At 35.9% G+C, this 14,363-nt stretch overlaps 1 protein-coding gene across 1 annotated transcript in view; it reads right to left on the bottom strand.

Moving 5' to 3' along the window:
* ITSN1 (intersectin 1) overlaps positions 1-14,363 on the bottom strand; it is a 2,682,533-nt gene that overhangs the window by 293,567 nt on the left and 2,374,603 nt on the right. The window contains exon 26 of the mRNA XM_044072770.1: positions 12,253-12,374. Coding sequence (XP_043928705.1) covers positions 12,253-12,374 — 122 coding nt within the window. The remainder of the gene's footprint in view (positions 1-12,252; positions 12,375-14,363) is intronic.

Below are 14,363 nucleotides of genomic sequence, written 5' to 3'. Positions count from 1 at the left end.
AAGGACATGTTTAACTCTATTAATTAATCAACCTGGCATATTTTCAGGTCCCATGGAGGAAGCATTTTTAATATTTGTAAACGCTTTCAGTAAATGATCTTTAAAGATAATTGGGAAAATAAGGGATTCATATATTTCAGTGCTTTGAACAGAAGTCTCAGGGGTAAAGTTGGTACTACATTTTTTGCACGGATATTGGCAATGTCAGTTGGGCCTGCACAGAAAAGTTCTATTATGAATAAATTCTGAGCAGTTTAGGGTATTGTTTTTAGTTTTCTAATATAACTAAATAAAGATTTATAATCATCTTTGGCTTTAGAGGCTAGCATAAATTCATGGACTCCTTTAGTGGACCTGATAGTGTTCTTCAAATTTTTTCTAATCTTTTTTAAATTATCCTTGACAAGACAGGTTTTGGACATAGTAAATAATTTACAGAGTTTATTTCTTTTGTGCACAGTTTATTTATAGCAGTGGGCCAACAGTTTGATTTGATTTTACTTGGTTCTGGTAGAAATTGCTAGCACTACATGTTTTAAATGGTTGTAGAATTACTTATCAAAGTTTGCTAGTGTGTTAAGAACAAAGGAGGTGCAGTCATAAACAAATTTTGATATTTTATCATCTAGTTGGTTGAGGATGGCATGTTTGTTGTCCTTAAATTCAATATGGTTTGCTGTGGGTGTTTTTGGGAGTTTAAAAGAGAAGTTCACAATTTTATAGTCTGACTTTACTGGGAAGAAGATACCACAGGAGTAGTGCAAGAGGTGGCCATATTTGTAAGAATTAGGTCGACAATGCTGACCCACTAGCATGTTTATTTATCAGCTGCTCAATAGAGTTTTTGTTTATTAAGCCCGGGAATGTTTGGGATATCCTACACTGGAGGTATAGGTGTCCTAGTTTACTGAAGAGAAGTCAAAGGGGCCCAAAATAAAGGACTTTTTGAGATTTTTTTTTTTTTTTTGCTAACAGGGAGATCATTAAGAACACTGAGGAATTGTAATTGGCATCAAGAGACAAAGAAGATGTTCTGTAACAACCTATTAGCTGATAAATTAATACTACTTAGAGTGATCTGTACTTCAATGGCTTCAGCTGCTTAATACCTAGTGATCTGTCTAAAGGTAACATGTTCCATGGCAAATATGGAGGCTCCACCACAGTACATACAGCCCGCCTTTGCACAACACCATTCAAACTTTTCATGACATTTGTGAAGAAGATATAAGGAGGAAGTTGGGCAAGAAACCAAAAGTCTATAACCTAATTTCGGAAGAAAGACTTGCTTTGAAATACCCTTCCACTAACAAAGATATACGGGTAATGAGAGCTGACGAAGGGGTTATGCCAGTCATTATGAACAATGTGGATTACAACCTAGCTATTCAATATATCCTAGCAGATCACGAATGTTATGAGGAAACAATGGCTGAGAAAATAAATAGGAGCTTTACAAACATTGACAAAATTATATTCAGTATTTTGTGTCAAGGAAATCTTGACCATTAGCTATATACCTTTTTGGGGGTTGATCAGCCCAAAATGGCTAGGCTGTTTGGCATACCTAAAATACATAAGGACAGGTCTAATCTACCTTTCAGGTTAATAGTTGCAGTTGATCATTACAAATTAAAAGCAACATCTGTTTTTTTAGACCACTAGAGCTGTTGTCTCTCACAGCGTTGAGCGTCCCAATTTGTTAGTGGTTTGCTTGTAAATATTTTTTTTCTTTTTTATAAAATACTGATATTTTACTGATCATTACCTCTAAAAGTTGGAATAATGAAACTGCACAGTTAATAAATGAACATGTAAGCATTTGGATATGTGCGTCTAAATGATGATTTCTTTTGACAAGGTCCTGCTGCATATTCGATAATTACCATTCAGCTGCATTGTTTATTTTTGTGAAAGGATTACTAGGAAAGTATTTGCCATACGTGGTTTTGTTGTTGGATAACACAATACCTACACAGACCACCGAGCATGCGCTGAGTCTCCCCACACACACTAAGAAGAGGATAGTGTCTTCTTAGAGTAAACAGAAATTCCTGCAGAACAAAGAAAGAAGCTGTGGCTATAATTTAATCTATGTAGCTGTCTGTAATGACTACTGTCCTCAATAAAACCTTGAACTAAGTTAGAGTCTAGCCCACTCTCTTTCAGTACACAGCTAGTACTGTGAATTGTGAGCTCTTCGCCTGGGAATACATCTGCTTAATTCTCCTTGCCCCTTACTAATTACTTCACCATGTAGTTTTAACAAGTATTATACCCATGATATTCTTTTTGGACTGTAAGCAAATAAATTTGCAGTTTGTAGCTAGGACTTTCAAACTTTGTCTGGGTAATTTAACATTTTAACACATTATATTTTGGTGCTAGCAGGGAGAAGATACTTACCCTTACTTCCACCCAAACTGACTGCTTTTTTCATCTTCTCACACCTTCAACTGGGTTTACTATAGTATTTCTAATTGGCTTATCACTTCCTATGTGTAGCACCTCTCCCTCCAAACTAAACATCCAGTACTGATTAGCCTAACCCTATAAAATACCCGAGCACCATTTTTAAACTCCCACTACAGCTGTTGTATCTCACGACGCTGAGTGCACCAATTAGTTAGTGGTTTGCTTGTAAATATTTTTTTGTTTATATAAAATACTGATATTTTACTGATTATTACCTCTAAAGGTTGGAATAATGAAACTGTACAGTCAACAAATGAACATATGAACATTTTTTATATGTGCATCTAAATGAGGTTTTCTTTTGACAAGGTTCTACTGCATATTTGATAATTACCATTCAGCTGCATTCTATGTTTTTGTGAAAAGATTACTAGGAAAGTATTTGCCATATGTGGTTTTGTTGTTGGATAACACAAGTAAGAAAGGGCACTATTCTTTAACAGCAGCATTAGAGTTTTTAATTGTTTAAGGTAGAATTTAGCTGTACTAGATCTATAATATACTGGTTTTAGCTTATAGACGATCTGCAGATTGTCATTACCTTGAAGAATACTCTGCTTGAAATTATATGTATTTTAACTGTAGAATTCTATGCTTGAAAGTATGTGCACTTAATTGTGTAACTTCAAAATATTTTCTGTTCTCTTTCCCCTACATGTGATATCTTCTCTAACTGCTTTTCTCTCACCTTTAGAGTACTTACACAGTCTGCTGATCCTGCACTGTGCTCCCCCCCAACGTACATACACACACACACACTCACACATTGAGAACAGGATAGTGTCTTCTTAGACCAAACAGAAATTCCTGCAGAACAGGGAAAGAAGTTGCAACTGTAATTTCATCTATGTAGCTGTCTGTAATGACTATTGTGCTCAAAAAACCTTGAACTAAGTTAGAATCTAGTCCTCTCACTTACAGTACACAACTAGTATGGTGAATGGTGAGCTCTTCACCTGGGAATACAGCTGCTTAATTCTCCTCACCCCTTACTAATTACTTCACCGTGTAGTTTTAACCAGTGTTACACCAATGCTATTCTTTTTTATCTTTAAGCAAATACATTTATAGCTAGGATGTTCACATTTTGTCTGGGTAAGTTAACGTTTTAGCACATTATATTTTGGTGCTAGCAGTGAGAAGTTTGTTCCTGATGAATCTTTCTCATAGTGTCAAGTTCCATCCTGTTCGGGCTCACTCCTCTCCCCTACCCTATCCCCAATTCCTACCCACCCCACTACTAAAATTTAACTGATCCAGGTACACTTCCAATTCCAATCAACCAATTAGGTCCCCATACCACCAACTCTCCACTCTACTACTCATTAAACCTCCCGTCTACATTGCTCTATATAACATCATACGTATCCCTCCCCTCTTACCCATTATAGTACACACACACACACACACACACACACACACACACACACACACACACACACACACACACACACACTATCCCACTCCCATCAATCTCTACTACCCATAGTATCTCTTCTGTCTTCTAATTATTACAATAAATACCCAAATACGACCTATTCCTACTGCTTTATTCTCCACTCCATCCTCCATCATCCTGCTCACCATGCTTGGTACTCACATTCCACTCCTAACTCTACCCTAACTTTTATGCAAAATTACAGACTACCATCAGGAGCTTTTTATAACCTATTCTTCCCCAACCATCTCTAGCTCTACACTGCAACTCAGTAACATAATCCACTTTAATACTGCATCCAACGTATTCAACACCACCATTGTCAAACTATGAAATACAAATACATTCCTAAACACACCCAACCCCTGCCCACTTTCAAACAAACCAAACCTATACTCAAATACCCTAACTTTCTGACAAAAGTATCATCTAAAATTAAGCTTTGCGGTGATGTTCAACCAAACCCAGGACCTAATATAAATCAACTACAACCAGATATATCACCCACTGCATATAATTCTAGTAACACCCACCTTCCCAGGACAAAATCTGACCTGCTATTACTTAACATGAACCTAAGGAGTCTGAAAAAACACATGAAATGCATTCATCCCTCTCTCTCTCTCTACTTACCAGACATAGCTGTCTTAACAGAAACTGGCTAAAACCTGCAATATGTAATAATGAGATTCTTCCCCAGGGCTACAACATTCACAGATTAGACAGGCTAAACAAGTAGGGTGGTGGTGTAGCAATCATGTATAATAACTCAATGAAGCTTGATCATCTAGACCCACACCCACCAAAGTTTAATAATGCAGAGATCTTATTTTCTGGGCTAGAACTAAACCCCAACAAATACATCATCGTAACAGCAATTTACATTCTTACCCAACAATGAACCCACCTTAATAGAAGCCTTCTTAGACTGGACATCACTCACTTTTTCACAAGAAACTAATATCATGGGTGATTTCAATTTATACTGGTCTGCCTGCACATCTAAAAATCCACAAATTTCATAAACTTACATGGCTTCTCCCAGTTAACAAAATAGCTTGATAACAAAACAAACTTCTCCTCTCAAAACTTCATATTAACCCTAAAACAGTGTGACTACTCTCCTCTGTTGTCCCTCCCTCCCTCTTGACACTGCAATATATTATTTTAATGATACATTCCTGCACATACTTAATAATCAAGCCCCACTTAGAACCATAAAACAAGAGCAAACTATGACCCTTGGATAACTAAAGAGACTAGACTTTTACTCAAAACCAGCGACAAAGCCTGGGTGATGTACCATTCCAGTAAAAACGCAACTACACTAAACAATTACCATCAACTTAGAAAAAAGATAAAAAAAACAGGTCAAAAATGACAAAAAAATCCTACTACTTAACAGTAAAACAAAAACATCAAAATACCCCCAAAAATTCTGGATAAGTATAAATCAGGTACTACAGCCAGGAGAATCTGTAACCCCAACTCCCTCTACCACAAATACACAACATAGTATTGCAACTCATTTCAATAACTACTTCACTAGCTCCATCCTAAACCTTGCCAAAACAAACAGTACTACCCCACTAAAAATCCCTGCTGAACCCCATAATTCAACCAATAACTTTTTGTTTAAAACAGTACCATCTAGCACAATAAAAAGGATGCTTAAACTAAAGTCTACCACCCTTGCTGCTAACAATCTACCACATGACTACTTTAAGTTAGCAGCTGATGCCATAACACATCCAATCTCAATACTAATTAATCACTCCCTAAATGAGCTCCATGTACCTCAAATCTGGAAAACTTCCTATACAATGCCACTACACAAAGGGGGGACCAATACTGACCTATCTAGTTAAAGATCTTTCACAATTCTCTCTCTCCTATCCAAAATTTTAAAAAAATGCTTTCATGCACAACTCATGACTCCTCTACTCTGAAAAAATCTCCTAACACCCAACATGGCTTTTGACCTAACCATAGCATAACCATGGCACTATTAAGCTTTACTGACACCATTAACCATCATAAAACTATGGTCAACTAATCTCCTCAATATTTCTAGACATGTTCAAAGCATTTGATACAGTATCCCACCAGAAACTTCTACAAGGACTTTTTTCTTTTAAAATATGCCACTCTGTCCTTCAATGGTTCCAAGACTACTTATCATAAAACAAGCAGGAAAATGGCACAATGAATTCTCTCCATTACTTGTTCCACTAGGGGTTCCTCAGGGATCAGTCTTAGCTCCCTATTTAAAATTTTTACTAACTTAACTCCATTCTGCTACTGACCTAGCCAAACCATACAATATGCGGATGACTCCACACTTATATGTGCAGCTTCCTCCCTCCCTGAACTTCATGAAAAAACTCAGCTCTATTTCACTGCTGTAGAATCATGACTTACTAGCTCAAAATTAATACTGAACCCAAATAAACAAAAACTAAATATATTCTCAACCAATAAACCCTCAAACCTACACACTCCTTTTCAAATCTGCTCATCAAATAACACCAAGACTGAACCAGTATCACACAACAACTGCCTACACTTGTATTGATCTTATACTAATTGTGAATTTTTCTTTGGATGGACAACATACATTATATTTTAACCTGTGATTGTATTATCCTAAGTTTTCAATGTTTTACTATAACTGTGATTATAAATGTCTGTACTTTGAACTTGCTATGGATTTAATGTAACTTGGGGCTTTCCCCCCAGGGCACCACTAGTCGGACTATACCGGTAAACAAATATAAATAAATAAACATTTTAAATCTGGTTGTTCAAAAGGTGGACTTTTACCTGAAAGATTCTTGGCACTTGTTAGAGCTATTAAGTGACATCAGGAACATTAAGGACAACAGTGTTTTTGTTTCATTTGATGTAGTTTCTTTACACCCATGCATAGAGCAAGACACATGTATTGAGTTTGTAAGTACTTATCTTCCCAACACCTTGATAAGTAGTATTTCTGTCTTGTTGGAAGTTCTGTTAGAGAATAACATTTTTGCATTCAAAGGCAGATATTACATACAAAAAAATAGGGGTTGCTATGGGAGCAAGAGTAGTCCCTGTATTTGCAAACCTGGTAATAGCGTGGTGGGAGCATGTTTACCTTAAATCCCACCCTTTGTTTGAAAAAGTAGTCCTCTATAGAAGATTCATTGATGACCTGATTTTGTTATGGAAAGAAACAAAAACAGAACTAGAACAGATGTTTGATTTCATCTATTCCTGCACCTCATTTTTACAATTCACTGTGAGTGGTTATGGGAAGGTTAACAATTTTTGGATATCGCAGTCTGTTTAAAAGATGGTGAAAACCATTTTAATAGTAAAACATTTAGGAAAGAGACATTTGTAAATCAATACTTGTATAGGAGGAGTCAAAACCCCTTTCACAAGAAGAAAGGGTTAGTGAAGGAACAATTTATTAGACTAAGTCAGCTCACCAGCAAGGAAATTATTTTTGTAGTAGTGGAATTTTTAAAACCATTATTCTTCCAAAAAGGATATGATATCATTTGGCTTACCAACATTATAAATGAAGTGTTTTTGCTTAAATCTAATATAGCACTACCAGTTTTACATAAACATAAAATAGAAATGGATTTCAATGGAGGGGATGATTTCATGTCCACAAATACATCATTGGTTAAATACAAAGTAGACTTCCCTCTTCCGATTTTCAGTGACATGCATTTGTTAAAGAACATACTGATGGATAACTGTAAGATTACTTTAGTGAATAGGGAGTTAGCCAAGACTGTGTGTGACAGCCCTTTGTTTACATACAAAAGAATTCACAATGTAAAATCAATATTAGAACACCGACAAACCACACTGTTAGAAACACACCATACATTGGGTGCATTTAAATGTGGTAGATGTAAGTAGTGCTGGTTTTTCCGTAACACCTCCAATGTTTTTATTAAGGCACTGAATTTAAACATTTGGGCTAAGAACAACTACAACTGTAATTCACAAGGACTCATTTATTTGGCATCTTGTGATTCTTGTCTGGGATTTTATGTAGGCAAGACAATTACACAGCTGTCATAAAGGATCTATGAACACACACTGACTATTAGGAATAAAGGCACGAGTAATTCCTTACCTTGTTCAAATTTTAGGAAATTCTAGTTTTTTGTATTAGATGCCATCAGTCAGACATAATTTGTTGGTAATTATAAAGTATTACTTGAGCGTCGTGACTCTTGGTGGCAAATTAGACTGTGGGCAGATAAATCACCCAGTCTAAATGAATCAGTGAACATAAAATACTTCCTGCTAGCACAAAGGTTTTGAATTGACAACATTGTTGAAAAAAGTTGATATATTAACCCATACTTATACTCACACTCACATTTTAAAGGGTATTTTGTATTTACGTGTTGTAAAAGGATGAATTAGTTATTTTTAAAACAATCACTGGGTTTGAAATATTTTACATTTAAGCATGCTTAACATGTTTTACCTTTAAATGTACAAAAAAAGACATTATGTAACTGGTTTGTAAAGAACATGTGACTTTTTGGAACTCTCTTTAAAGCTGAATTTGTGTACTTGATTTTAACTCTGATGAAGTTCTTGTGTGATTAAAAAGAATGAAAACTTTCAGTAAAGTTAAAACCAATGTTTGGGTATCCTTCTATTCTTGCTTATGTAGGATCTTTTGGAAGTTTTGGTTTTCTCAATTCTATGCCACCTTGTTGCTTTGGTGCTCTGATTTTTGTTTAGACATAATCTTCTTATTTCCAGGAGGCTATGGAAGTGGGTGTTCTACAGAGTAAAACATTTTGGTGCAATTAAAGAAGGACTTGGATGGACGTGTATGAAGCTCACAGGGAAAGTGAAACTGGCAGGCTGAGCTTTCATCTTGCATAGTACTTAGGTGTTTAGGCAAGTAAAGAAAATACAGCATTAAGCAAGTAGGATACTATGAAAGAGAGGGTATCTCAAAATTTAACAATCAATGGGATGAACCTCCCAATTTTATCTTCTATTGCTCACTAGTATTAGCAAATAAGATGAGACTGGGAGGAGCTACCAAAGACAAATTTATAGTAAGGGCAGACAGCTCAAGTGCCACCAAGTTTTTAACATCTTTATTGATTTTATCACTTGTGACATAAGCAAACTTATACCTATATAAAAGTAATCAAACCACATTAACAAGTTCACATTTACAAATATATATTGTTAAATATCATATAACCAAAACAACATTACATGAACTGTTCAATTCATACCTTCTCTTAAACTTCATTCCTCCTCCAAAACATTTTTCTGCATGTATTATTCTCACAATTTCCATTTTTTTATGTAATTCACTCCTACCCATTTCTAATGATTCCACTGTTCTTTTATCTCTGTTACAATATTCACTACAGCAAGTATACTTGGTTTAGATTTTCATTTCAATTTTCTAGTAATTGCTGTTTTGGCAGCCACCAGAATTAAACTTAAAAAGGCCTCACTATGTCTAGAAGTGCCACCAAGTTTAAAATAGTAACATGGATTGGCTTGTTGGACCCTCTGCCTTCTGACTTTAAGGAATATAATGGGAGGACAAATATATTTAATTAGCTTTAAGAAAGAGATCATATTTAAACTGTTTTCCTGTGAAGCATTTCATATTTCAAGGACACAGTTGTGTTCTGATATTTAACTGTCAAAAAGTGCATTGTTTTCTTATCCTTTGACATATACACCCTTCCTTGTAAAAATTACTGTAACACATCACATAAATATAGATCTGAAATATCTACAAATATAAATTTATATATTTAAATAGGAGATATTAATTTGGTTGAAGGATGCAAAAGTTGAAAAAGGAATCTTCAGGTGCATTCTACTGATTCTTTGTTACGTTGATCATTCTCTGAAGTTCAGTGTGAAATCAATGAATTTTGGGGGATATGAAATTTCTCCTTAACCCCACTACTGTGTAACCAAGGAGTAAGAATATTTATAAAGGGAGGGGTATGTGGGATACAGAGGGCTTACCTCCTGCAAAAAAAACAACAACACTGTTTACCTGTGCCCCCCCCCCCCCCCCAATACTGGTATAGGTTGATGTTATTTTCTCTCCAGTGGAAAGAAATCTGACAAAACTTTTATTTTCCAGAAAAGAATACATAACCTGCATGTAGACACACACACAGACACACTGACACTTTTTTTAAAACAAGAAACTTCTTTATTAAATCATGTATGACACAGGCAATATTGCATTTATATAAATGAAAAGAAACCATGCCGACAAAATTTCAGTTACAAACATTATACATTACAAACCATGCTGACGCAACTGTAGCTGCAAACATTACACATCACTTATAATATCTACAGTCGTCAATCAAACATTACATAGCTCATTCAAATCCTGCCTTCTTTTAAACCTCATTCCTCCTCTGCATGTACTGATCCCACAATTTCCTCTTTTCCTAAGTAATTTACTCCTACCATTTTCTAAAGATCGCATTTCCAGTTGTTTTATGTCTGTTACTATCTTCGCTATTTCCATTTTCTAGCAAGTGATTTTTTGGTAGCCATCATAATTAGACTCAGCAAGGCCTTACTATCTACAGGCAAATCTTATTCTGTATTACAGCTCACAAAATCATTTCCTTAGTTACACCAATTTGTTCACCCAGTATCTCCTACAGAGCAGTTTGCAGGGAATCTTTAAAGTCCGCCAACTCATTACACTCCCAGAAGATATGTTCCCAATCACCTATTTCTTTCCCAATCACACCTCCAACATTTGCTGTCTACCTGAGGAAAAATTCTTTGAAGTCTACTTGGTGTTTAAAAATACCTATGTAAACACTTCCAAGCAAAGATCTGAAATTTTCTAGGCTTGTTGCATATTTGGGAGACATACATATATCCCCTATTGTTTCTTTGAAAATTGATTATTCAATCTCTCTTCCCAATCCTTTCTAACCTCCTCTGACTGATTCTTATAGTTATCAAGCAATATTTTATATGCTCTACTAATTATTCCTTTCTTTCTTAAAGGCAACTTCTGTTATAGATTCTTGATACACTAATACCATTGTGTATTTTGTGCATGTGTATGTATATACGTGTGTGTGTGTGTGTGTGTGTGTGTACATATATATATAAAATATATACACACACACACATTTATATGTATATATAAATGCATATATACACCATAGACTCACATATAATACATAAATGTACATACACAACACTGTGATACTTATGCTGCAGGTTATTTCAGGTGGCTGATGTTGATAAATCCTGTTTTACAGATGCAAATTCAAAAGCCTTCAAAGACAAATTTGCAATACAACTGACTAAAAAGAGGTGAGAATCATCATTCCAGACCAACATCACAGACTGACCAAGTGCAGCAATGCAAAATGTCAACTACGTGGCATATGTCATACAACTAATAAGGTTCTTCATGGACACTGGCATAGTACAAGTCATATACTATTGTTGTCCACCTTGTTTGGGTAATATGTAACACAGACAAGTGAGGTTTTACTTCTAGAAGATCAAGAAACAAGATATTTTTCAGTCAAACTATCACTCATACTGTCCACTTAAACATCCATGTCAGAGGATGACAATCAGATATTTGAACTCAATGCAACAGCCACAAACATGGAAAGCACAGCAGCAGCAAACGCTATTAGAGACAGTACGGACAAAGTACTGGACCATCCTTATGCCAGTATTACTAAAATGAACAGGCTTTAGGCACTATTTGTGGAAGACCTCTCTTCCAATGGTACGATTCAACCCAACTGCGATGAACATCTTTCAAAAAACTGTTGATATTAGCTTCACAACTGCAGCACAGAACAGTTCATTATCCTTCACAGACTAACTGTTGTTCATCTCCTTGAAATATAATTTAGTGTGTAGCCACAACTAGTTATGCCTGCCAGTGATTTGGTGACTCAGTAGAAGACTCATCTTCATCAAAACATGGTCCCCATCACAGTTTTGAACCTCGGAAAAATACTCTTCTATAGAATTATAAAAAAATTTAACAGCAGCCATTTTGAAATGTTATAATACACTGTATGTTGCTAATAATTACTGGCTACTGTTGCTATTATCAGCTTGTAGCTGTGAATAAAATGATGCTTGTAAAAAGTTGCATAGCAATTTTTTTCTTCTAAATGTCCTGCTTCTTTCATGCATGCACAATGTAAAAAATAAACACAAAAATGCAAAATAAAAGGCTGAATCTCTTCAAGAAAAGTTATCAGCTCTAAGTCATCACATGTAGGTCAATCAAATTGTTTTTTACAACAAGATGTTTGTCATACCTCTGTCACAAGCTGCAGGTCATTCACATAGTTTTCTTCTGTTACAATCAGCTCATGGATGTAGCCTTGTCTTTTCCTTTCTGTAGGACTCAGCATATCTAAAAGATGCAAGTCAGCACACCCTGCAAAAAAACACAGATGGTAAAAAAAAGAATGCAACACAGGTCGCTGAAAGGATTACAATAAGAGCTGTCCTTAACGCTACAGTGAGCTCCAAAACTAAGCATTACACTACAAAACTGCAACATCAATGTATCAAACATAATAAAACTAATAAGAAGTGGTTAAAGATAATGGATTGGACAGCCAAAGTAGTGAGAATGCTATCAACAAAAACTCAACTTAGAATACTTCACACAAAGCTTGTAGTATTCCTCTTGTCCAGAAAGACAGAATATTCTATATGCTACATCCCCAACAGAAGCTTCAGATACTTGACAAAACCTGTTGTTAAAGTGGAAACTACTTAATGTAAGCAGACCAATGCAAAATAATCTAGAGTTCAACCAAAGAGGTTGGATGCATAGCCTGAAATCAAGTGCCCTAAAGTGCATCTAGGTTCTTTCTACCCTCCAAACATTTCCAGTAACAAGATATTCAGCAGCTACTACATTTTCAGTGTGGATACTTTGTATATCAGACTAAAAAGACTGGATACTTTGGAGCCATCATTTCGCCATAGTATAACTGCATTAACAGCGTGAATATCTTGCAAGTAAATTTAATTGAAGTACTGGAAATTTGTGCTATATATGTTGCACCTTTAAAAGTTTTATATCATTTAACCACACTACCTATTTTCCAAGAGAACTTTACTTCATTGGCCACTGTTGTACAGCGTTTCATTTTGAATATTGTTTTTACTTGTTACTGATAACTGTACTTTAGCGTTAGGAGGTACGCTTTCTTTAAAGCTCTGAATGATGGTGTCTCTAACCAAGGAAAGTAACTTCCTTGACTATAGCCCCTTTCAACAACAAATGATACTCAAAGAAAGCTTGCAATGAATGTCTGGAAGCTATACTAAGTCTTCTACTGGGTCTGAAAGGAATAAATCAACACAAAGCAGAAAAAAATCAAGCACAGCTTCCACCAGCATGTAATTAAATTGCCGTGCCCTGCCTCCACTTTAGACATCACCTCAGCTCTGATCTTCCATGAGATGACTTCACTGTTGTGTGCGTGCCTTTGCATACCTACCCCCAAGAGAGGCAAGAGGGATCCGCCATTTCATTTCTCCCTCCCCCATCTCACTCCTCCAGTGCCAGAGCCATGACTCGAACCCTGGTCATCTTGGTCATAGTTAGGGCTCTATGCCATGGAGCCACAAAATGTTTATTTTAATGTTACTAGATACAGTACCTTAAATCTTTTTTTATCACCTCACAGTTGGGCAGTCATCACTAAATCCAGTCTTGGGTATTTATTAGTACCTCTACAGTATTGCATTAGGTTGAAACAGCTAGGCTTAAATGACCTTCGGGTCGATAGCCTAGTAATCTCCTATGATCCTATGAAAACAGATACATATGCATTGCATCTCCTTTGTATTTTTCTCTGTAATAGTTATCTTTGAAAAAGGTCCAGATCTTCAAAAACAAAACACTTTCTCCAATCTCCACAGCTTACATTATACCTCTTCTTTAATGGAATAAGCAGCAAAGCAGAACACCACCTATTGAGAAAAAACCCTAACTACCAACATCTGACCAACTGTCCTATGGACCCATTCAGTTTGTTGCTTTTCTTTGGGAAGTTCAGTCCATTCAGTTCAGAATTATTTAATATGTTTCAAAAACCCTCCTATCACTGCCTTCACTGCTAAACCAACCAAATGAAGGCTCTTCTATTTGGCCTTGTCCTCAATATATGTGAGCTTACTTTCTAACATTTCTCTCCACATTGCAGTGTATGTGTGCAAGTTTTTCTGAACCTCTAGTTGAGTAGCTCATAAGGGTTGTCTCCGTTTCACACAGTAGTATGGATGACTGATCCATGGATACAGCTATCCTGGCATTCATTTTCATCAGCTCAGACATAACACTTTTCTGTGAAGCCATTTCTAACACATCGTTTGAAACTACCTCCTCATCTTAATCTTTTACTGGAAT

Source organism: Protopterus annectens, chromosome 5.part1 (assembly GCF_019279795.1).
Source record: "Protopterus annectens isolate FY-2018-M chromosome 5.part1, PAN1.0, whole genome shotgun sequence".
Classification (NCBI taxonomy): Eukaryota; Metazoa; Chordata; order Ceratodontiformes; family Protopteridae; genus Protopterus; species Protopterus annectens.
Note: the sequence above shows the minus strand (reverse complement) of the source record. Positions and strands in the feature narration are given on the sequence as shown.